At 41.7% G+C, this 24,399-nt stretch overlaps 1 protein-coding gene and 1 long non-coding RNA gene across 4 annotated transcripts in view; one reads left to right on the plus strand and one right to left on the minus strand.

Moving 5' to 3' along the window:
* The window catches only part of allc (allantoicase), a 45,747-nt gene extending 44,106 nt beyond the window's left edge, over nt 1–1,641 (plus strand). Inside the window, exon 13 of the mRNA XM_080192109.1 lies at nt 448–1,641. Within this exon, the coding sequence (XP_080048235.1) occupies nt 448–591 (144 nt within the window). The 3' untranslated portion in view covers nt 592–1,641. The remainder of the gene's footprint in view (nt 1–447) is intronic.
* The window catches only part of LOC145344859 (uncharacterized), a 35,355-nt gene that overhangs the window by 7,120 nt on the left and 3,836 nt on the right, over nt 1–24,399 (minus strand). For all 3 annotated transcript variants that reach the window (XR_013886993.1, XR_013886992.1, XR_013886991.1), the window contains exons 2-3: nt 6,257–6,310; nt 1,664–1,732 (exon numbers count right to left, since the gene is read on the minus strand). This is a non-coding gene — a long non-coding RNA (uncharacterized LOC145344859). The remainder of the gene's footprint in view (nt 1–1,663; nt 1,733–6,256; nt 6,311–24,399) is intronic.

Raw genomic sequence — 24,399 nt, forward strand, 5'->3', positions numbered from 1 at the left:
CTCACAACTTATCCTCCCTGCAATTTGACACAATTCCTTGAATTACATCTTATACTTTCATGAAACAAAAATTACTCTTGCTTTTCAGTTGTTTCAATTAAAGGACATTGTTTTACTGAAAATGTAAATTATCCCATTTCACTCCTTTTGCTCGTTTATAAGCACATGATGCAGTGATGTACATCATGTTGAAAAGAAAAGTAAAGCTAAAGGATTAAAAGTTAAAATTAAATTGTCTGTAGCATCCAATTCTTGTATGATTCTATGTCAAAATGCTTTACTGCCTCACTTACACCAATTTATTGTGAAGAAAATGGCTCATAGTTCATCCATTTTTCATCTCTTTCTAAAAGATAACTTTTATAAACAATTTTCCTTTGAAGAAATGCCCCTTTCCATCATTATTAGTCTGTGATAATGACTTGGTCCTTTCTCTTTCAATTGTAGTTGAAACCACACCAGCAACACTTCTACTCAATTGAGATGAAAGATATTGTAACTCATGTGCGACTGACAATCAAACCTGACGGCGGGATCAGTAGAATGCGGCTCTTGGGATATCCATGCGCCTTGCCCTCAGTAAACCTGTGAAAAGAATCTCTGCAAATGCACTGCACATTCTTCTCCGAGTTATACTATCAGCTGTGCTAGAATTCTACTTGTGCTGGTCTGCCAACTCCTTTTCAAACCAATTTGTCTTACTAACATTAAAAAACTACTGGCCTCCAGAGAGGGAGCTAGAAAGCTATAGTTATGAGGGAAATCTCTCAAATCCCAATCATGCATGCGTATAGTTTTTACTTAGTGGTGGAGTCACTGACTCCTTTTGAAATCATGAGTTAGTCTGATTTTGTGATTTTATAGCTTATACACGTGTATAAATTTCTGTGTAAATCCTGATACAAATTCCTGCTGCTGACTTGCTGAATTAACTGAGGTCCCTTGTCTGAATTAAACCAGGTGCCATCTACGCCACTATGACTACCTGGCATACCACAAAGAGCAAGAGAAATAGTGGAGACCCACCATTAGTATTGGTCTGCAGTGGCCTTGCCGATCCAGTCAATTTCAAAGGGTCTATTGGCCCCATACAAAGAGAACTGATCAGACCCAAAAAATGTCAAAATTCCTCAGGGATTCTTACAGGCCAACAGAATTAAATTACCCTGCTGTACCTAAGTGAATTTTCTCAAGGAAAGCCCTCCTCCACTTTATCTCCCTGATGTAGATAAGTGTTTGGATTTGGGGGCAAGCTCTGACTCAAATGGGCCCCCCAAGGAGGGAGCAAATGCCAGGATCTAGCACATAGGATATAATTTAAAATCACAAGCCTTTCTCTACACTTTAGCTTGGCCTTTGTCAGGACTGAATGGAATGTTTATGGGATTTTGGAGCCTATTTTTCACTTTAAAGTAATATGTGATGACACTAAAATTGAAATGTAAATTAATTGAATGCATCTATTTGGAAAGCTGTGGGCTAGGAATTATTGTCAGTGGTATTACTGTACAAATATTTAATGGACTTGTACCATATACCACTCTGCTTTTTTAATGGAGATGCTCTGGGTTAATAGCTCTATTTACATTTGAAAGAAAGAAATGTGGTTATGAAAAATTATAAACAATTGTAATTTCCAAACTATTTCTAGCTCATTTCTTACATGGCAGACAGTAATGGCTTGCCTTCATAAGTATAATCCTCTTTTCAATTTGTTATTTTCTTTAAATATCTGGAAAAAAAAGTAAAGTTTATTCATTAGTTTATTCACTTACATTAACACTGCAATTAAAATACTTTGAAAATCCCCTAGTCGTCACACTCCAACAGCTGTTCGGGTACACTGAGCAAGAATTTAGCATGGCCAATACACCAAATCAGCACGTCTTTTAGATGGTGGGAGGAAACCAGAGCACTCAGAAGAAACCCATGCAAATATGGGGAGAATGCACAGACTCCGCAAGACAGTGACCAAGCCGGAAATTGAACCCAGGTCCCTGACACTGTGAGGCAGCAGTGCTAACATTCTGCCACATTGGCACAGTAGTATTTTCACTGGACTAGTTATCTAGAAAACCAGGGTAATGCTCTGGGGATCTGGGTTCGAATCCTTCTATGGTAGATGGTGAAATTTGAACTCAGTAAAAATCTGGAATTAAAAGTCTAATGATGATCACGAAACCCTTGTTGATGGTCGTAAAAACCCATCTGGTTTACTAATGTCCTTTAGGGAAGGAAATCTGGTATGGTCTGGCCTTCGTGTGACTCCAGATCCACATTAAATGTCCTCTAAAATGGCTTTGCATGTAACTCAGTTCAAAGACAGTCAGGGATGCCCATGTTCCATGAATGAATTAAAAAAGGGGGCTTTTCTCCCAGTCTTCTGCACTGCGCTAGCAGCCCAACAGGCCAGGAGACATAAGCGGAGGCCATTTAGGAGGCTTCCTGCTGGGCGACACAGTCTCTGCGCGCCTCCAGCCCCTAGATTAACAGTGGCATCAGCGCAGAGCTGATTAAAATATTTGAAACACCAATTTAATCTCATTAGTGAGACAGGGACTTAATGTTCCGGGCCCGCTGGCCTCTCCCCATGCCAGGAGTGGTTCACTCCAGCGGGGTTTACAACAGCTTCCCACTAATGGGGAACTGGTGGCCTGACCCCGCTGGAGTGGAGAGGTCATGGAGGCCCCCCCTGGAGTTTGGGGGTAGGAGGGGACGCCGCTGGGCATCACCAGACAGGCAGTGTCAGCCTGGCCCCAGGCACTGCCCATGGGGTAAAGTAGCAATGCCCAAGGGCACTTTGGCACTGCCCACCAGGCATGGGGTAGTGCCAAGGGGTGGGGCCAGAGAAGGAGTAGGGTCTGTGAGGGGTGTGGGAGGGAGATTGATAGGGGTAGGGAGGAGTGGAGCACTTTGCAAAGGAATCAGTGATAGAGGAAGGGAGGACAGTGATCGGGGCAGGCCATGTAGGTGGGGGTGGGGAGGGGGTCAGTCTGCCGGTGGGGGTTGGGACTGCAAGGGGATGTTGGGGCTGCTGGTTGGGGGTGGGTACGTGGATCGGCAGTGCTGGGGGGGAGGTGTCGGAGGGGCTGTCTAGCGATCTAGCTCACCAGCGATCCGGGGGCTGGCAACGCAGGGCCATTGCGTGTGCGCTGATCTCCGCGCTGACAGATTGGCACATGCGCAGTGGACGACTCAGTGCAACGCTGCCGGCCTCTCCAGCAGGAATAGGCCTTGTCCATGGGTTTTTATCGTGATTCATGATATGGCACTGAGTGTGGGAGATTCATTTTGAAAATGCTGCTGAAATAGCCAGTGGGAGTTACTCCAATTTGAATGCAAATTTGGCACTTAGGCCGGCATTCTTCTAAAGAAATTCTATGATGGGGTCAAGGGAGAGAGATCAAATACAATTTTAAAAAATGGAAATGGAAACAGAAACAAAAAAGCTTGGTTCAAAAATCAAATCATGCTTTAAAGAAATCAGTCATTACAAACAGCGTTTTGAATGTTATGTTGGTGGTTTCTGTGCTAATGTCTAATATATGTGATAAAATGATCAAAGGGAAGGGGCAACATTGTGCAGAGGCATGAATTAATTTGCAATTAATATCTTATTTATTACTGTCAGTGATGGTGATTGTCTTTCAGTTGAGACACAAAACCCATAACGTTTCAAAGAACAGCAGGAGAACCTTTGCCAACATTTAATGCTCAACCGATTTCTGAAACAGATCATGGAATCATTGAATCATACAGTGTAGAAGTTGGCCCATTGAGTCTGCACCAGCACATGAGAAACACCTGAACCACCACCTAATCCTATTTACCAGCACTTGGCCCTTAGCTCTGAATTTATGATGTGCCAATTGCTCATCCAAAATACTTTTCAAAGAACGTGAGGCAACTCTACCACTCTCCCAGGCAGCGCATTCCAGACTGTCTCCACCCTCTGGGTATAAAGGTTTTTCCTCACTTCCCCCGCCAAACCTCCTGCCCCTCACCTTCAACCTATGTTCCCTTGTGACTGATTCTTTAACTAAGGGGAACAGCTGTTCCCTACCCACTCTGACTTTGCCACTCATAATCTTGTACACCTCAATCTAGTTGCCCCTCATTCTTCTCTGCTCTGACGGCAACAATCCAAGCCTCTCCAGCCTGGATGATTTGATCACGATACATTATTGTTTGTGGGTCCAAGCCACATTTCAAATATTACAAGAGTGACTCCACGTCAGAACTACTTAATTAGTTGTAAAGTGCTTTGGGATGTGCTGAGATCAGGAAAAGTTATGTATAAATGCAAAGCATTTCTGAACCTGAGAAAAAAATTTTTGCCAATTGGGCAAGCTCAATGGGCTGAATGGCCTTTACCGTTTCTCACATCCTTGGCTGCTTGGTTGGGATAGTGAGCTGTCGCTGCTGCTGCCTTTGCTTCCAAGAGAAGATAGAAAAATGGAGAAAGGGGGAAATATACCCCAGACGTATCAGTTTTATTTCATCCACATTGTGCAGCTTCGGTAAGTCAGCGTCCAATTAATTTGATGAAATGAAAATCTGAGGGTTGTGTTCCACTGATTGTGTTTCAGGTTTTCTGAAGAAATGGATGTTGTTTTTGCTTATGGTAAAAATGTCAGGTTTGTCTGCAGAATGAGAAAAAGACTCTGAACATTGTGGGTTCAGGAATTATTCATTAACCGAGGGTGTGGAGAACCCTGTTGTTCCAGCCCTGTCAGCACTTTACAGCATGCCTGTTTGTCCTTGGGCCAGCATTGATGTGGCAGCAGAACAGGAAATTTAAAAGTTAAAGTCTGCAGAGCGATTCATTTTAGCAAGCATTTTAATTATTTTTAATAATCAACAAGGAGCAGTGGCTGCCAGCTATGCTACGCCCTTTGCAGGCTGGGGTCAGGTACATGTTTTAACTGCGAGCAATTAGTAGTCCCATTCTATTTTAGTTTGTGAATGAGCTCAGAACCGTGCATTTATTTTCAATGCAGGACTTCATTTTCTCAGAAATGTCTATTCAATCTAATTGTTTTTATGAACTTTAGCTATTAGAGAGATCCAAGTGGAGCTTGGTTTATGACATTTTCAGGGTGAATTGAAAACCAGGTTTGTACTGGTAAGTTCTGGGAAGACTGATGCATATAGAACATAGAACAGTACAGGCCCTTCGGCCCTCGATGTTGTGCCGAGCTATGTCCAAACCCAAGATCAAGCTATCCCACTCCCTATCATTCTGGTGTGTTCCATGTGCCTATCCAATAACTGCTTGAAAGTTCCTAAAGTGTCCGACTGCACTATCACAGCTGGCAGTGTGTTCCACACCCCACCCACTCTCTGAGTGAAGAAACTAACTGGGACATCCCTCCTATATCTCCCACCATGAACCTTTTAGTTATGCCCCCTAGTAACAGCTACATCCACCTGAGGAAATAGTCTCTGCACGTCCACTCTACCTATCCCCCTCATCATCATATAAACTTCTATTAAGTCACCTCTCATCCTCCTCCCCTCTACAGAGAAAAGCCCCAGCTCCCTCAACCTTTCCTCATAAGATCTACCCTCCAAACCAGGCAGCACCCTGGTAAATCTCTGCACTCTCTCCAAGGCTTCCACAGAACTACACACAATATTCCAAATGTAGTCTCACCAAGGTCCTGTATAGCTGCAGCATAATCCCACAGCTCTTAAACTGAAACCCCCTGTTAATAAATGCTAACGCACTATAAGCCTTCTTCACGGCTCTATCCACTTGAGTAGCAAGCTTCAGAGATCTGTGGATATGAACCCCAAGACCTCTCTGTAGAAGAAATCCCTCCAGGTCAAGATGTCTTACAAGGTCTGCAATCCAGAACAGAACACGAACACAACATCAGCAGAGACGGCCATGATCTGGAATGAACCACTGACTTTCTGCCTGTTTAAAATTGCCCCCTAATTGCATTGCAGTGAACTATGAGAAGATCCCTTGTTGTTCTGTCCAACTCAAAAACTGTATTATGATTGACAGCGGAAGTATAGGACCAGCACAGCTACACAGTCAAGGGCACATTTGATTTGTTACGGCATTTCTTTTTATTGGTGGACGTCGCTTCACCAGTTTGTGGGTCTTGCACCGATGACTGCAAACCAAATCTCAGCACCTCTAAAGACCTTAGGTTGAAACAATTTTTAATTTGCACTGTGTAACAAACATCACAAACAACAAACAAATTAGAACTTCATACAAATTCTGATTTTACATTCATACCAGCGAGGGCAGCCATGTTGCAGGAAAGTACATTTTCGGAGATGCACTGGGATACTTTAAATAGACAGAAGCACAGGCTGTTGGTTCAGTATTAGTCCAAACATCACACCAGCACTGCTAATAATACTCCACCTATTGATTCACTGCAGTTTGTACCCAAAGCACTGCAATGAATTTCAGGTGGTGTAGAATGTATACTATAAGGCCTCCAATGAAGTTGTCAAATTTGTACAAATGGCTATGCCAAATTCTGTCAGTCTGGGGATCACTGATGATAATGAAACACAAGCAATAACTGGCTGGGAGTTTACTGCTCTCATATGTCACCTTAAATTTTATCAGTCTCCTACTAGTCCAGAGTAAGCTTATAATGGAGACTGAATTGAATCAGATAGTGTCACTGTATCCTTGCACATAGATATTAATGTTTCATATACATCCATTATTCATACCACGTCTAGTCATGCATTCAGGAACTCAATATCTGTGATTAATTACTTTTTTTTATTCCAGTTGTCTCTTTGAGGTACTCTGTTTTATGTGTTGTCATTTTATACGGTGTTTGTCAGGGTTGAATATTTTACTTTGATGCTGAAGAGTGTATCACTCGATTACTGAGTGCCAGTGTAGTTTATGCTTACCTCTCAGTCCCTTAAATGTACTAGTGTGGATAGCAATGACCAATTGCCAATTACACAACTTTCACAACTCATCATAAGGCTGGAGCTCATTCTCAAATGGTGTCATAAAGAATGCAATGGTGGGCACTGTTCTTCTTTTAGTTTCTAAGTAAACCACTTAAATCTTAAATTATCATCTGCAAAACGATTTTAAAGGGGAAAAAAGGGAAAAAAATATCAATTGAAATATAAAATATTGACACAAAATTCCACGCAGGGCGGTGGGGGAACGAAAGTGAAATTCCCGCTAGGAATGCAAAACATTACTTCAAACACACACCAGCTGTAAGCTAGTTTTTGCTATATTCAAATATTGTAATTCAAGGATATCCAAGCTACAGATCACATGAAATAAATGGTCAGCAAAATCTATCGTCTAACCCCAAACCAGTGGCGAATCAATTCCTGTTTACACTTACACAGCTGGATTCAACTTTAAGAAGGCATGTAGTCTGAACTCAGATGCTGTTCCATCATTGACAGAAAAATTCTAAATCCATCTTTAATGCAAAGGAAGGTAAAGGGACTTCTGTGCAAATTCAGTCGAGTTAAATTTGTCTATCGTTTGCTGGAGTATCAATGTTTTGTACTCTATTGTATACATGTAATCTGAAGCCCATGGTGACAAAGGTTAAGAATTCTGGCTATAGTCACCATGTCATTGCTTACTTGTAATCTGTTTTGCCATTATACTGTCTTTTTCTGTTCCTATTATCCCATTTCCTCCTTTAGATACAATTAGACCACTATGCTGCATAGAGCTTTGAAGCTCTCAGAATTGCTGCTCAGTGATAGTCAATACGAAAAACCAAAGGTTCAAATCATATATATTTATGTTCAGGAATGAAAGCTTTACAGTGCAGGCACCTGATCAATTGCATTACGTTGACTGAACTAGATGGACAAAATAAGTTAAGAGCAAATCTTAACCATAATATGCTTACTGAAATGTCCATTCATCCCCTTAAGCCTGTTCCACTAATCAATAAGATCATGGCTGATCTATATCATAATTCCATATCCATTGCTAACCCTGGCTAGCAAAAATCTATTTTAAAGTATTAATCTACCACTTTTTGTGGAAAAGAATTCCACACTTCTGCCAACAACTGCGAGGAAGTGCTCTCTGACTTATCTCCTTAATAACCTTGCTGTGATTTTAAGGTAGGCCCCCTTGTCTTTGACCTGCCTAAAAATTAATTTTCAGTCTCAAAAATCTAAAACTTCAATAAAATCAACCCTTATATTGAAAGGAAAACAAATCTAGTTAATGAAACTTCATCATTTAACCCTTGGAGCTGTGGTAATCTTTGAGTAAACCTTCACTGAACACCTTCCTAGGCTAATCTATTATTCTACGGTGCAGTGCCTGGAACAATACAGAGGCCTCCAGATGTGGTGTAACCATGGCTTTGTATAGGTGCAGCCAAAACTTCCTCCTCTTTTGTGTTCTAGTACAATGGTTAACATTCTGTTAGTATTTCTGTTTATGATTTGTAACTGACCATATGATCTATGTACCTGGACCCCAAGATCTCTTTGGTCTTCACACTATTTCCAACTTTTCACTACTTAAAATTTATCTGATCTATCTTTTGTTGTTAAATGACTGACCTCACAGTTACCTGTATTGAAATCCATCTGCCACAGTTTCGCTCACTCACTTAATCAATTAATAACTCTTTGTAATCCTATGCTCTCACCTACACTACATATTATGCCACCTATCTTTGTGCAAACCCGGATAGATGGCTCTCTAGCATGTTATCCAAGTCATTAATAAGTACAGTGAACAGTTGAGGTCGACACACAGATCATTGTGCAACACAACTAGTCAAGAATAAGGGTGAAGTGAGGCTAAAAGTGAAACCTGCACAGACACACACTGCAAATCTAGGAGTGAGATTTTTCCAGAAATAGACAAAAACCGATGGCAGGCAGGCAAAGCAGCATGAAGCCCTCCAATGGCAACGGTACCTTTTCCCGCCGTATAGTGCGGCATGTAGTGCGAAATATTTTTAGCCATGGGTTCCACTCTATTATTGGCCTCCTGATTCACCCATTCCACCATCACCTCAGCACTGGAATTATTGGGGCACCCCACAATCGTCTCAGCACTATAATCATTGGGGCACCCCATTTAAAAGCTGCCTCAGTGCACACCAGTCACACTTCATTGGTCGTTGGGACGTGATGACGGGAAATCTGCCTGCAAGTTTTCAGACACCTCTCTGGAAAGACTCTTCGGTGCAGAGAGGTCTGACATGACGTCCACTACCTGCACCAGCCAGCAAATTACTAACCCAGCATGGCAGGCATTGGCACAGTCGTGAATGCCAACGCTCTGTAGAAGAGGACAGCCATTCAGTTCAGGAAGAGGGTGAATCATCTCTTCAATTCAGCTAGGGTGAGTCACTCTTCTCATCACTCTCAACTCACACACTCATTACACATCTACAAGGATCTCATTCAGTGCCAGTTCAACAGCCACCACCACTTGCTCTTCAAAACACATCTTCATCTCACCTGTGGGTCATATTCTCATCACCTCCCAAACATAATCCACACATGTCAAGTATCTTTATCAGCTGCCCTAGCATCCACCCAGCTTACACGCCATCTGTTTTTATGCAGGAAAAGTTGGCAAAGGGATGCCAGATCTGAAGGTCCTCATGAACATGGAGGACACAGCCATCCAGCTGGCCAGGGAGGACGTTAGCCACTCTTGCACTGATGGTGAGGTTGGCATTGATAAACCGAGTGGAGATCCAGCTATTCAACATCCATCAGTCACGAGTGCTTTGACTCATGTCTCCTGTTTCTAAAGGCACCTGCCATGCGCTAATGAACACTCTCTCACAGGCATATCTGGGAAGAAACCCATGGAATCGACCAACCAGGTCCTCAACTCTAGTCCTGAAGGAAGCACTTGAGGGATTCATTGACCCTGATATAGTAGAAGGTTCACAGCACTCACTCACACAATCCACCAGTGCAGTGACGCACACACCTCAGTGGGGCAGCAAGGTGGCCCAGTGATTAGTACTGCTGCTTCACAGCACCAGGGTCCTGCGTTTGATTCCCGGCTTGGGTCACTGTTTGTGTGGAGTTTGCACATTCTTCCAGTGTCTGCATGGGTTGCCTCCAGGTGCTTCGGTTTCCTCCCATGGTCTGAAAGACATGCTGTTTAGGTGCATTGACCTGAACAGGCACCAGAATATGGTGACTAGGGGAGTTTCACAGTAACCTCACTGCAATGTTAATGTAAGCCTTACTTGTGACTAATAAATTAACTTTTAGTTTGAGAATAGTCTCGGGATCACAACCTGGTGAGCACCTAACACTTTCAGATCCACAGCAAGTGGAGGCAGGGATGTCCCAGGAATTGCTGGGGGCCAGGAATCTGCTAAGTTCCAGTTACTTGATACAGACTCGGTTATGCTTTAGTTGCTGGAGCTCCAAAGACAAACTCGGAAAAATCAGGAAGGAATGTCTGGGACACTTTTCAGGTTGAAAGACTGCACAGAGTTGTCCGTCTGCTTTATGTCTGAGGTGATTTTGGCAACACTCCAACACAATGAGGTCAACACAGCTACGGTGGTGACGGCCGTGGAGACCTTGGTTTTAAGATTGTACTTTGGTCTTTTCATGTTATTTTCCACTCCATCATCAAATACACCTGATGCTTACAAGACCAGAAAACCCGGCCTATGAGTCAGCCTAACTTTTCTGGTAATGTGTTCATCCATAAAGATAAACTATAACCAACCACTGTTCATTTTTCATTAATAATCAAAATGGATGATAAGCCAAGGCCCACCAAGAAAATAATAATTTTCATACATTGGAGACTTGGGAAAGTTCCAGCAGATGGCAAAATGGAGATACAGTCCAAGGATACTGCCAATGAAAGATGAGAAAATACAACAGTGCCTACTCAAAAACCTGGTTCCACTGATTCTAGATTTTAATAGAAATGCATTAGAGTAGTGTTACTGTTACTGGATTAATAATCCAGAGACTAGAGGTTTGGCTCAGAGATTATGGGTTTGAATCTCACATAGCAGATTGTGACGTCTAAATCCAGTTAAAGCTGGAATTAAAACTCTAGCGATGATCACAAAACTATTATCCATTGTGGTAAAAATCCATTTATTTTTTGCCATCCTTACCTGGTCTGGCCTACACATGACTCCAGGCCATGACAATGTTGATTCTCCTCTGAAATGGTCTAGCAAACCTTGCAGTCCAAAGGCATTTAGGGCTGGCAATAAATGCTGGTCCAGTCAGTGATGCCACATCCCATGAATGAATTTTTAAAATGTAGTGAGAATCTTGTTGGCATAACTGAAAAACCTATGGTCCAGCTATTGAGACAAACCTGCTAAATAGCTGGAAAGTGAAGCCATATCACTCCAGCTTCCAATTAGATGATGTATCTGCACCAAAACTGTTGTCCTAATTATGTTTAGCCTGATCCGCATTATTCAATTAAAGTTATATTTGACACAGTGGTGTGGCATTATTTGCAATAACCTGTAAGTTACCAGCAGTAGTGTAATCACTGTTACATTTGTACTAATTGTGTCTCATATAGAATAAACAGACAGCAGAATATTAATCTAACATCATCATAACCATCCATTTCCTCTTTATGGAAATTAATCAACACAGAATTAAGTATTTTGGTCAAGGTGATGCTGTATGCTTGCAACGTGGGAAACATTTCTTTTTCTTAATCCACATTACCAATGAGTTTTGAGACTTGCATTCCCATATTGGAGATAATACTGCGATCGTGTACTCCAAATATAAATGACCCAAAATACAGCAGATACCAACAGGAAACAGGTTACATCTATGTCTTTTGTCCTCCTGCTGCAGAATGTCATACTCCCAGAAGTACAGATAGGAAATTTAATTGCATGTCAGTTTGCAAACCTATGATATTAAATATGAGTAAAACTTATCCCTTGTGTCAAAAACGTTTGGCCTTGAAACCTCAGTTTGCTTGCTCACTCACAGATGCTGATTAATCTGCACTATGGTCACATCATTTTCTGTATTTGATTCTGATTTCCAACATATGCAGTATTTAACTCATCACCTTCTGTACTCGATTATGTAGCCAATCTCCCAAACCAATTTGCTGTAAACTTCAAAGTTCAGTCTAGACAGTGAACTTCACTGTCTGAGATAAGGAACCGCATTATATGCTTTCTGAGAGCGTATGCATAGTAGAGCCATTGGCTAACTCACCTCCTCTAATTTTAGTTACCTCCTCAAAGAATTCCAGTAGGTTAGTGAGGCGTGACCTATTGCTTGAAAATCCATGCTGATTGCCACTCATAGCTTCTACGTTCTTTACAGAAACACTAAAATGTCACGTAATGCAAAAACACTTTTTCCACAAAGGACGTTTGTTGGTCTAATTCACTTGTTAACATTTTACAATTCTGTGTTTAAAATCTATGCTCGAGGTTATTTCAGTATCCTTGGTGGAAGAATTTCCATAACCCTACAAAACTAATATTGATATTTCACCATTATAAAGTACCTGAAAATATAAATATGTGGATTTTTGTGCAAATTTCGTCTGTCTCTCATCACCAAAGATAACAAAGTAAGGAAAGATATGCTGGTGTTGGGTGAAAATTCTTAAAGAGCTTGGCATCCTTCCAATTCTCCTTATTAGGACATCACTTACCCGTGATACATGGAATCTAATATTCATTGAAAAAATGGTGGCTGCTGTGCATATAGGTAAGTAACCCTTATTTCTTTTCATGCTAAAATGCTATGTCCATTTTAAAGGAAAATGCCACCAAACTCCACAGAAAATGCACAGAATAACTAAAATTTTGCACACTTATTCCCTGTAGGGGGCAATTCTCCAAAAAAAATCGAAGTATCGAATTTGCGTAAAAATTGGAGTAAATCACGCTGGTTTTTTCAACAGGAGTTTCAAAATGCAAAGTGTACAAGTGTAAATCAGTCCAAAAATCAGTGAATGGGGCTTATTTCTGCTGTAAAAGCCAGCAGCATGGCACTGAGCAAGCCACTATGCATGCACCGATCTGTCAGAGTGGAGATCGGCACATGCGCAGTGGTCCTGTACTGCCAGCCTCATAATCCCCCACATTGCTGGCCCTCCAACCCCCCTCACAGCCCGATCACTGGCCCCCTGAACATCCCCGGGCCAGCCTCAACCCCACCCAACCTGCTTTGATGTTCCCCCCTCTCGCACCCTCAATCTCCTGATTTCATCAGCCAGCCCCTCAGTCCCGAACCCCCCCACCCCCCGGCAACCTGATCCCCCCAGCAGGCTCACATCCTCCCCCACCCCCCACCCCAATGGCCAGTCCCAATTACTGTCTCTTGAAACTCAGCCCAAATGCAGAGTGGCAGCGGGACCCCTCCACCCACACCAATTGCCCCTAGAGGCCCTGCCTCCATTAGGCCCCACTGCATTAGGCCCTCCCCTCTTGGTACCAACTTATGTCCAGTGGCAAGGGGCCCCCAGGCTGGCAATGCCCAAGGGGCACCCCCTTCCAGCGCCCAACACTCTGGGGACCTCCCTGGCCCTGCTTCACACTAGCGGGGTCGGGCTCCAGCTCCCCGCAAGTGGGGATCTATTGTAAACTCCGCTGGAGTGAACCACTCCTGGTGCTGGGGGTGGGAGGGGAAGGAGGAGGCTAGCAGGCTTGTAGATTTCAGCCCTGCGCCCACTAATGGGATTTAAATTGTATTTAAATTAGAAGCTGCATATGTTATGCAGCTCCACGCTGATTTCTGGTGCAGAGCTAATGGTGCTGGAAATCTGGTGGTTGGAGACTCGCAGGGGCTGTGGTGCCCAGTGGGCAGCGTGCGAAATGGCCTCTGGGCGAGTCTCCTCACCCACTGCGCCACGAAACGGGTGCAGTGGGATGGGATATTCACCCCGTAATCTTACATCACTTAAAATGGAAATGAAAATGCCTGCATTAGTTAGTCTTCTACACCCTCAGTTAATGAATAATTCCTGAACCCACAATGTTAAGAGTCTTTTTCTCATTCTGGAGATAAACCTAACATTTTTACCATAACCAAAGACAGCATCTGTTTCTTCAGAAAATCTGAAACACAATCAGTGGAACACGACCCTCAGTTTTTATTTCAATGGTTCTTTTGTAGGTATGTCAAGAGGAGGAAATGTGATCAAATACAGGGGAGCAGATTTAGTATGCCTTTAAGAGGAAGGAATATTAACAAAGGTTTCATGATATAATTTTCTGACATGAAATGTGACGTAGAGAGGGCTAAGAAGGATGAAATGGGAGAAGTTAGTTACTGATCTACTTCACTCTTTTCAAAACTCTCAATGACCTTCCCTCGCTTTCTTTCGGACTCCGTAAGTGCATATGGCTTTAGTTTAGGCAGGCATCATGATCGGTGTAAGCTTGGAGTGCCAAAGGGCCTGTTCCTGTGTTGTACTTTTCTTTGTTCTCATAGGGAGTGAAAAGATGGCAGTTTTAGATTTGTCACTTGTCCATGGCTTTCTTGTGCTATGAACAATAAGAGTATTCGTCAAAGAAGGAGGCCACTCAGCCTACTGAGCTAATGCTGGCCCTCTGATCAATGAAAGAGTTATCCAAATTAGACCCACACCCCTACTTTTTCTCCACAGTTTTGGCTGTTATGTTTGCGGAAAAAAATAGAGTATTACCATTGATGGATATAAGATGACCTGGAGGCAACATTTTAGATTGTTGTAGCAAAAAGCTCAACAAGATACGATGAGCTGAACTTCTTCCTTCTCTATTGCAAACTTTTATGGTGCCTTGCAGTAGAGCTTAGTATCAACATTCAGCCAACATGGTGTGTCACTGTACAAAAATGTATCAAACAGTTAACTCTGCATGAGGTTTTGCTGTAGTGATTGCAACATTTGGCTACAAGTGAAACAACACTTCTAGAGGAAGGCTGGGGGAGAAATGGATGCTATGCTGTACCAAAGTATTGAGAGGCAACAGAGATTGAATAGAGATTTAACTTTTTCTTGTGGAAATAAAAGATCAATTGTGCTTCTTCTAGCTCATTAGTAATGCTGATAGTCTTTGCCTGACTGTGATTTTCCTCCCTTCCTGCTCTCCCACCCTTCCCTATCTTATTTGAAATCTGCTGTCGTTGAGGTTTGCTGGCCCCAGTTGAAGTCATTTGGACAGTTGCCTGCACCTCATTGGAAATATACTGATGAAGTCTAATTTTGGTTGGGCCTTAGGCACTCTGAAGTCTTTTGGAATTTGGTGACAATTTTGGGCATCAAAATCGACCCAAAACCAACCTTTTGGTCTGGGTGTTTCCATTGATAAACTCCTGGTCAGTGGTGTGCCTTGTACTGGGAGATTGTCATGAACATTACACTAAGGGTAGCAACAGTGCCAGGGACCAGGTTCGATTCCCAGCCTGTGTCACTATCTGTGCGGAGTCTGCAAGTTCTGCCCGTGTCTGCATGGGTTTCCTCCCTCAATCCAAAGATGTTAAATTAACCCTCGTAGCAGGGGGATTAGCAGGGTAAATACATGGGATTATGGGAATTGGGCCTGGGTGTGATTGTAATTGGTGCAGATTCGATGGGCCAAATAGCCTCCTACTGCAATGCAGGATACTATGAATTTATTACAATTAAACTGACCCCATAACTACTTGGAATCTGATTTTACATCAGCAATATTTCTAGAGCAAGGGTGAGAAGACAAAAAGATGGGATTAGAGACAACTAAAAATTTACATGGTTGATGGATCACAAAACCTTTTCTGCTACCTAAACTGCCCTAGGCAGTTTTATGATATAGGTTGAAAACTTGAGACCATCATTTTAAACATCCTAGGACAGTTTGTAACACAGCAATGACTATACTAATATTTATAGTCACATCTTGAACACTGGCATCTCTCTTAGCCTTTCTACTCTCATGATCGCAATCATGACAAGGCATCACCAGACCACTTCCACCACATCCTGCACCTGCTACCAACTGAATCATGCCAATGGAGTTTGCAGGAAATTGTGTCATCATAATTCCCCTCTTTTTGGCTCCTGTGATATTTTGCTCTCCCCGGACTTGTTGCCGCCCACTGCAAATAGCACACAAAATGGCAGCCATAATCCATCTGTCTTTGTGAACTATAACCTCAACTCCCATTCCCTTTCCTATTAACATTCTTAAAATTGTTATTGCCTCCCAAATCTGTAGGCAGCAACTAGAATCACAAATTATATTCTCATTTATATGACTGTGGGGCATTTTCCCACTTATCTTCCTGGATATGGTGAACAAACTGTCTTTCTCCAACTCCTCTCCTCCTCTGTCCAGCTCTGTGAGATAACTTTGCTTAGTTCCACAGTTATATATCAAATCATAGCTGGAATACATCCAGTAATAGATTCTCAACCCTTCCCCACATTATTATCTCCCTTGAGGGTCTATTCTCTTCCTCACCTGTGTCACACTCCTTTGTGACATAGGGTCAGCATCCAAGTGTACATTGACGCCATTCAGCATCACCACATATTCTCCATTGCCTCTAAATTGAATGTTTGACACACCCAATCTTGGATCAAATATAATTTCCTCCTTTGCCTTTAGCCTCCACCACAATACTTCCTGCCTCCTTCCCTTGGCTCTGCAATTTTGTCAGGCACTGTAGCAAAAGCTGACCTTGACACAGTTGTAAATAACTCCATTAACAAAGAGGGAACACTTCTACAGCAAGTTGTAGCTGTTTGCTTCTTGAACATGCAGCATTTTATAAATAAGATTATATCTCGCTTTCAAGCAGACAGGAAAGCACTTAACCTTCAGATCTTTCCATTGGCTTTGTCAATTTCATTGGCTTTAGCCCTCAACATACAGCTATCAAGTGGGACTTTGTGAGCTCTGCTCTGATCAAACTCGTGTAGTAGCACTTTATCAAGTGTGCCCATCTTACTATCACTCTTACATAGCAAATCCTTCACCCATTTGTACCTGAAAATGATTTACATTATTAAGCAGCCACCCCCCCCCCACCCCCCACCAACACCCTCCCACCACTCCCAACTCCCAACATAACTGCTCCAGAAATTGGTGGATGATGTGCTACTCACTCATTTATGCCTTCAAATGTTACTAGACGAGCCTTGGCTTTCAATAGGGTGGCTCAGGTACCTCCTCCACTGTACTGACTGTTGACTGTCCATTTTTCAGGTGACTGGAGGATCATAGTTTGCAAAATATTAAAGATCAATGATTACTGTTGCAAACATCTAGGTGAAAAAAAGACTGTTGGCGTGTATAGCCTGGATCATTAAATATAAAAGTGGAAGTACTGTTTTTGCTTGTCATATCTATAGAATACTGTTTTCAGTTTTGGCTCTTACATGAATGGGATACATTGAGGCCCTGGGGAAAGTGCAGAAAAGGAACCTGACCGAATGATGCCCAATGTTAGGGCTCTCAATGTCAGAATAGATTCAGGGAACTGGTGATTTTTCACAAAAGCATGGACTTTGAATATGATTGTGGTCTTCATTATATTGAAACAAATGAATTCTGAACAGATAGACTTGAGTTAAAAAAGGAAGAACTAGAGAGCATTAATACAAAATATCGATGTAGGCGACATGCAAGCAAATAATTTTTTTTGCAATTACTAGCCTCTGGAATAGATTGCAAAGCAGTAATAAGTAAGGATTCACTACAGGTCTTTAAAAGTTACTGTGAAAATAAATGAACTTTAACTTTAAACAAAAGAGACCTAGCTAAGTTCCTAAGAGTGGAAGATCTCTCAAGAGTTAGTTATAATTAATGATATTTAACTTGATTTATTAGTGATACAAGTAGGTTTACATTAACACTGCAATGAAGTTACTGTGAAAAGCCCCCATTCACCACACTCCCGTGCATGTTCAGGTACACTGAGGGAGAATTTAGCATGGCCAACGCGCCTAACCAGCACGTCTTTTGGACAGTGGGAGGAAACCTGAGCACCCGGAGCAAACCCATGCAGACATGGGGAGAACTCTGCACAGACAGTGACCCAAACTGGGAATGGAACCTGGATCCCTGGCACTGTGAGGCAGCAGTGCTAACCATTGTGCCACCATGCCTCCTATAAAAAGTTGCACACACACTACTATCCCAGTGGCTGCAGTTATACCTTTTGTTTGGAGCTTGCTTGGTTGCCTTCAGTGGTTGGAGAGAAAATCCCCAGAGATCTTTGATTAATTGGTGTTGAGTTCTTTTTACCTGAACCAGAAGATTGCATGATAGATATAGACAGAGGAGACATTGGGCGGCAGTGAAGGAATGAAATGGTAGTTGATGACTGGATGAGATAAGCGAGAAATACCAGTTACCTCCTTTGCACGTGTGTATGATAGATTGCTTGTCAGGGAGATAATACATTTTATCATTTTTCACCTACAGATAGCAAGCATTTCCTCATTTATTACAGTGCTAAAGTTGTAATCGTACAGACATGATGAATTGGAATGTTAATAACTCATAACGATATGAAATTCAAAGATAAAAAGGAGGAATAGGCGCCATTCCTGACACATTTGTAGCATTCCAGCCCCTAAGCCAACGGTTATGGTTTCGAGCCCCACACCAGAGGCTTGACTTCTAGGTTGTTGGGGGTGCTGCTTTTCAAATGAAATGTGCTTTCTCATGAGCGCAAAAGAATGGTAGCACCATTTGAAAAGCAAGCCACCAACATGATTACTTACTCCCAACTAACGTTACTGAAGAAATTACTTTTTTTTTAATCATTAATCTAATTGCTTTTTGATCTTGCTAAGCATGAACTGGCTACCAAATTTCCCAGCATTATAACAGTGAAATACTACATGCTGAGATTGCTGAGGGTGCAATTAAAAGGTCAGTTTTTTTTTAGAAATTTATGTTCTAGGTCATGAAATTATAAATTATGCAATAGTGCTTAATGGAGAAGATCACAGAGTAAACAGATAGTTTTGCCCTTTGTTGTGGGAGAAATTTGCTCATCCACAGTTCTTAACATATCGGATTAGAAAATACTCTGAACTGCTTTCTTTTGGGTCCAAAGTGGATGACTTCAAACTTTTCCACATTGAGTATCATCTGCTACAGTTTTGACCTCTCACTTAATCTTTCAAAAACTTCTGCAGCTTTTTTCCTGCTGTGCCACCACACTTGGTGTCATCAGCAAACTGGGATATGTTTAATGATCAAGATAAAAAAAAGTCAGAGGCCAAACGGAAATGCCTGAAGGACACTTAAGCAGATGCTATGATATCATGGCACAATAGGAACAGAAAATGCTGGAAATACTTAGAAACTCCGACAGCAACTGTGAAAAGAGAAATACAGTTAATCTTTCAGCATTTTGACCTTTCATCCGTACTGGGAAAAGTTAAACACGTAGGAGGAAATTAAAGGAACGGAGAGTGGGAGAAGAACAATAGGGAATGTTTGTGATAGGCTGGAGGGCAGGAGAGATTAAAGACAAAAGATATATTGGTGCAAGGACAAGTGGAGTGGAAATGGGACTGCAAAAGAAACAAGGTATTTGTCTAGAGGAGATGAGAATGGAAAAATGGCAACTATCTGAATACAAAGTCTATCTCAGGTAGACCAATTTATTTTATCATTAATTTTGGGGCAGCAGGGTGACTGCTGCTCACAGTGCCAGGAGCCTGGGTTCAATTCCTGGCTTGGGTCACTGTCAATACATAGTCAGCATGTTTTCCCAGGGTCAATCTTTGTTTCCTTTGGCTGCTCTGGTTTCCTCCCACAGTCTGAACGACGTGCTGGTTTGGTGCATTGGCCATCCTAAATTCTCCCTCAGTGTACCGGAACAGGCACCAGAGTGTGGCAACTCAGGGATTTTCACAGTAAGTTCTTTGCAGTGTTAATGTAAGCCTACTTGTGACACTAATAAATAAACCTTAAACTTTAATCATTAATTTGTAGGATGTGGGTGTCACTGACTAGACCCAGCCCTAATTGCCCCTGGGAAAGTGGTGGTGAATTGCCTTTTTGTACTACTGCAGTTCAATACAGACTGGATGTAGAACATCTCATTCAGTACAGGAATGATCCCAAGCTTCGAGTCACCTATTGTATCAATTCTTTATCTTACCAACTCCCTGACCTTTCTGTCCTTGGCCTGATAGTGTTCCAAGGAGATTCAATGTAAGCTCAAGGAACTACAACTCATCTTTTGATTTGACATTTTACAATCTTCTGGACTAACATGGGGTTCAACTATTTTAGACTATAACAGTTGTGTGAAATACTTTGGTGTGCTATGACTTGCTGCAGTTATATAACCTCAGGTCATTTTGGCAGAAACCATTTTTACACATCCATGAAACAATAATCTCTGTCCTAATTTTCTTTCCTTTAACTTTACTGATTTAAAAAAAATCTTTTTCTCTCTTGTTTGCTTTGCATTCAGTCAGCAGCCATCTTGCCATTCGTATTTCCTCTACATGTCTTTTGTTTTTGAAGCTGTTCATTACCACTCTCTTTGGCCTTACACAATGAAGCCTTTTATCGTTTACTCTCTCCATCCCCATCACAGACCTTCCCTTCTATTTTTCCAACTCTTCCCCCCCCACACCTGCTTAAAACCAATTACATTTCTAACTGCTCAAGATCTGACAAAAAGTCACAGACCTCAAATGTAATTCTATTTCTCTTTGCCTAGATGCCTCCAGACCTGCCAAGTATTTCCAGCATTTCTCATTTTTGATTCAGATTTCCAACAACTGAAGTATTTTGCTATTGTATAATGGCATAGTACCTGTGCTTGTTGACATGATTTGATTTATTATTATCACATGTATTTACAGCAAGAAATATTGTTTCTTGCATGCTATACAAAGCATACCATTCATAGAGAAGGAAACACGAGAGTGCAGAATGTAATGTAACAGTCAAAGAGAAAGATCAACTTAATGCAAGGTAAGTCCATTCAAAACTCTGACAGCAGCAGGGAAGAAGCTATTCTTGAGTTGGTTGGCCCATGATCTCAGACTTTTGTATCTTTTTCCCAAAGGAAGAAGGTAGAAGAGAGAATGTCTGGGGTGCGTGGTGTCCTTAGTTATGCTAGCTGCTTTGCCGAGGCAGTGGGAAGTGTAGACAGTCAGTGGATGAGAGACTGCTTTGCATAATAGATTGGACTATATTCACAACCTTTTGTAGTTCCTTGCAGTCTTGGGCAGAGCAGGAGCCATACCAAGCTGTGATACAACTAGAAAGAATGCTTTCCATAATGCATTTGTAAAAGTGGATGAGAGTCATACTGACATGCCAAATTTCCTTAGTCTTCTGAGAAAGTAGAGGCGTTGGTAGGCTTTCTTCACTATAGTGTTAGCATAGGGGGACTAGGGCAGGTTGTTAGTGATTTGGACACTTAAAAATTTGAAACTCTTGACTCCATCTAGTTTGTCTCCATTGATGTAGACAGGGGCATGTTCTCCTTTACATTTCCTGAAGTCGATGACAATCTCTTTTGTTTTGTTGACATTGAGGGAGAGATTATTGTTTATCAGATTCTCTATCTCATTTCTGTTCTTTGTCTTGTAATTGTTTGAGATCTGACCCACTATGGTGATGTCATCAGCAAACCCGAAATTCGAATTGGAGGGCAATTTGGCCACACAGTCATAGTGTATAAGGTGTGTAGTAGGGAGCTGAGAATATAGCTTTGTGGGGCACCAGTGTTGAGGATGTACAGTAGTTTGTCGGAAATTTGTTGTCATCTGATATCCTGTGCAACTTTTCCAAGTCTTTCTATGAGTTTTTTGTGAGCTATCTGTTCTTGTTTTGTGTCTGTTGAATTAAGTTGCTAAATCCCCTTGAAACAGAAATGGTGAAAAGTTGGCTCCTATATAAGTCATGTGGGGGTTTAAGTATGTATGTTACAATTTTTAAATTAAACCATGATACATTTTTCACCAATTCCTGTGTATGGTATTTCTACAAAGCTATTATATTTGGTTCTTTTAAACATGCTTTTGACTTTGCTGAGCTACAGTACACGTTAACTGATACCAGTCAATTAATCAATGGACAAAAATTGCAAAGACAGGAATTTCAAAGCTGTGATGGATCTTCTTGATTTCAGCTAAGTTGTCAGATAAAAATAGCAAGAAAAGGTGAAGCACTTCTTCAAAGGTCAATCATTGAGCCACTGAGGGATAGTCCAGTGCCTCTCAGTAATTGGTTATGGGTGTGCATTAGAGATTGATGTCAAGAACTGATGGAACATTTTAAAGTCAGCTTTACCCTTCATCTAACTAATACCATATCCTGCACCTGTTCTGAGTGTGTTATGTGTTGATACAAAATGCAAAAGTGCCATCTATCTGATTCCCCAGGTGTTCTAATGTTGTTGAGGCCAAAAGCTCATCATCATTGCTTATATATCTAAAGTGCACTGCAAAAAGGCCAATGTAAAAGTATGAATCTGGAAGAAAGACAGGGAGCGAAGACACCTAGAATGTGTTTGTGAATGCATGTCAGTGTATATGTGTGTCTGTCTATATGTGTATGTCTATCTGCCTGTGTGCATGTGTGTGTGTGTGCATGTGTCTGTGCGTGCATGTGTGTTTGTGTCACTGTGTCTGTGCATGTGTGTCTGCCTGTGTGTATATGGTCTGTATGCGTGTCTGTCTGTGCATGTGTGTCTGTGTGTGTTTGTGTGTCTGCTATACTGAGAACTGAAACAACAAAGTGGTTTAAGTTCTTTACTGGCATCTATCCCAACACGTCACCTGCAAACACGCGCATTGCTTCTGAATAATTAAAGTCTTTCAGTCAGGAATTCTGGGTGTGAAAAGAAGCATTGGATACAGTTGCAGGTGTGATGAGCTCTTTCATGCAGCTTCTGGAAATGTTCAGCAACGTTACATGTCTTGGCAAACTTTGGATAATGATCATCTTTGGAATGGAACACCTGCATTTTTTTCCTGATTAGTCATGTCACTGTGTGGGTAGAAGTTCTGGAATATTCATGACTATTTTCTGGTGATTTGAAAATAACACATTTTTCTCAGAGGTGATTGCACCACATACTCAAGGACAGATCAACTATTTATTTTGTCCTTGTGGGAGTAGTTAACCATTAGTACCAAACAACAATCAGTCAGGTACAATAGGTAGATAAGTCTTGAGTTCTGGCTGTAATTTTTTTGATGTGTCTGGATCTCCCAAGTACAGATATTGCGGAAATCATTTATTTAAATAACAATTGTAAACGTTAATCAATTTAGCAGGAGTTAGATATGATGGAAAGTAATAAAAGTGGATGGGCTTTCATTATAAAAAGGAAAATAAGGAAAGAACAAGGCTACAGTTTGAGTTGATATATTTCCTCTGGTGTACCACCCATCTGAGAAGGTACTCAAGTTACCTCTTGCCTTTCCTCTGTCATTTACCTATCATATGTCCATTTTATATTTATATATATATTTATTTGAAATATCTGTTGTGGAAAGGAGACTCTTTTAATATCTCATTCACACCTTCCACAGGTTGCAAGAGAAAGCTGATCACTCAACATGTGGATAGACAGGGGCCACATGGTGGCACAGTGGTTAGCACTGCTTCCTCACAGTGCCAGGGACCTGGGTTCAATTCTGGCCTCAGGTCTCTGTCTGCATGGAGTTTGCACTTTCTCCTCCATCTGTGTGGGTTTCCTCAGGGTGCTCTGGCTTCCTCCCACATTTTAAAGATGTGTGGGTTAGGTTAATTGGCCATGCTAAATTGACCCTAGTGTCAGGGGAATTAGAAGGGTAAATGAGGGTTACAGGAATAGGGCCTGGGTAGGATTATGGTACAGACTCAATGGGCTGAATGGCCTCTTTCTGTAGAGATTCTGTGATGTGATTCACTTCTCACTTCAACTGTCCCCTCATAGTCTTCCTTGTGCCTCTCTCTCAATATTATTTGGTCACAGTTCTTCTGGTTTCTATTCTTGTTTTTCAGTTGCTAGTCCACTTTTCCTTCCTATTTCCTGGTTATGTTGCAATTGAAAGCTCATTGCATGGGATGATGCCAGGGATGTGAAACTCACAGATCTGAGACGAGTCTTGAGATTTTTTCTTAAAGTGTGCTGATCGGGTGTATAAGAAAATAACTTCTGGTTGGAGAATCAATGCAGTGGGATCAGCATTTGAAAACTGGTATTGGAATTAAACAGATAACCTTTTAAGGTTATTTATTAGTGTCATAAGTAGGCTGACGTTAACACTGCAATGACTGTGAATACTGTGAAAATTCCCTGGTCGTTGCACTCCGGTGTCTGTTTGGGTACACTGAGGGAGAATTTAGCATGGCCAATGTACCTAACCAGTACGTCTTTTGAACTGTGGGAGGAAACCAGACCATCCAGAGGAAACCCAGGCAGACCTAGGGAGAAATTGCAAACTCCACACAGGCAGTGACCCAA

This window comes from Carcharhinus amblyrhynchos, chromosome 7 (assembly GCF_965287045.1).
Source record: "Carcharhinus amblyrhynchos chromosome 7, sCarAmb.v2.hapA, whole genome shotgun sequence".
Taxonomy (NCBI): Eukaryota; Metazoa; Chordata; class Chondrichthyes; order Carcharhiniformes; family Carcharhinidae; genus Carcharhinus; species Carcharhinus amblyrhynchos.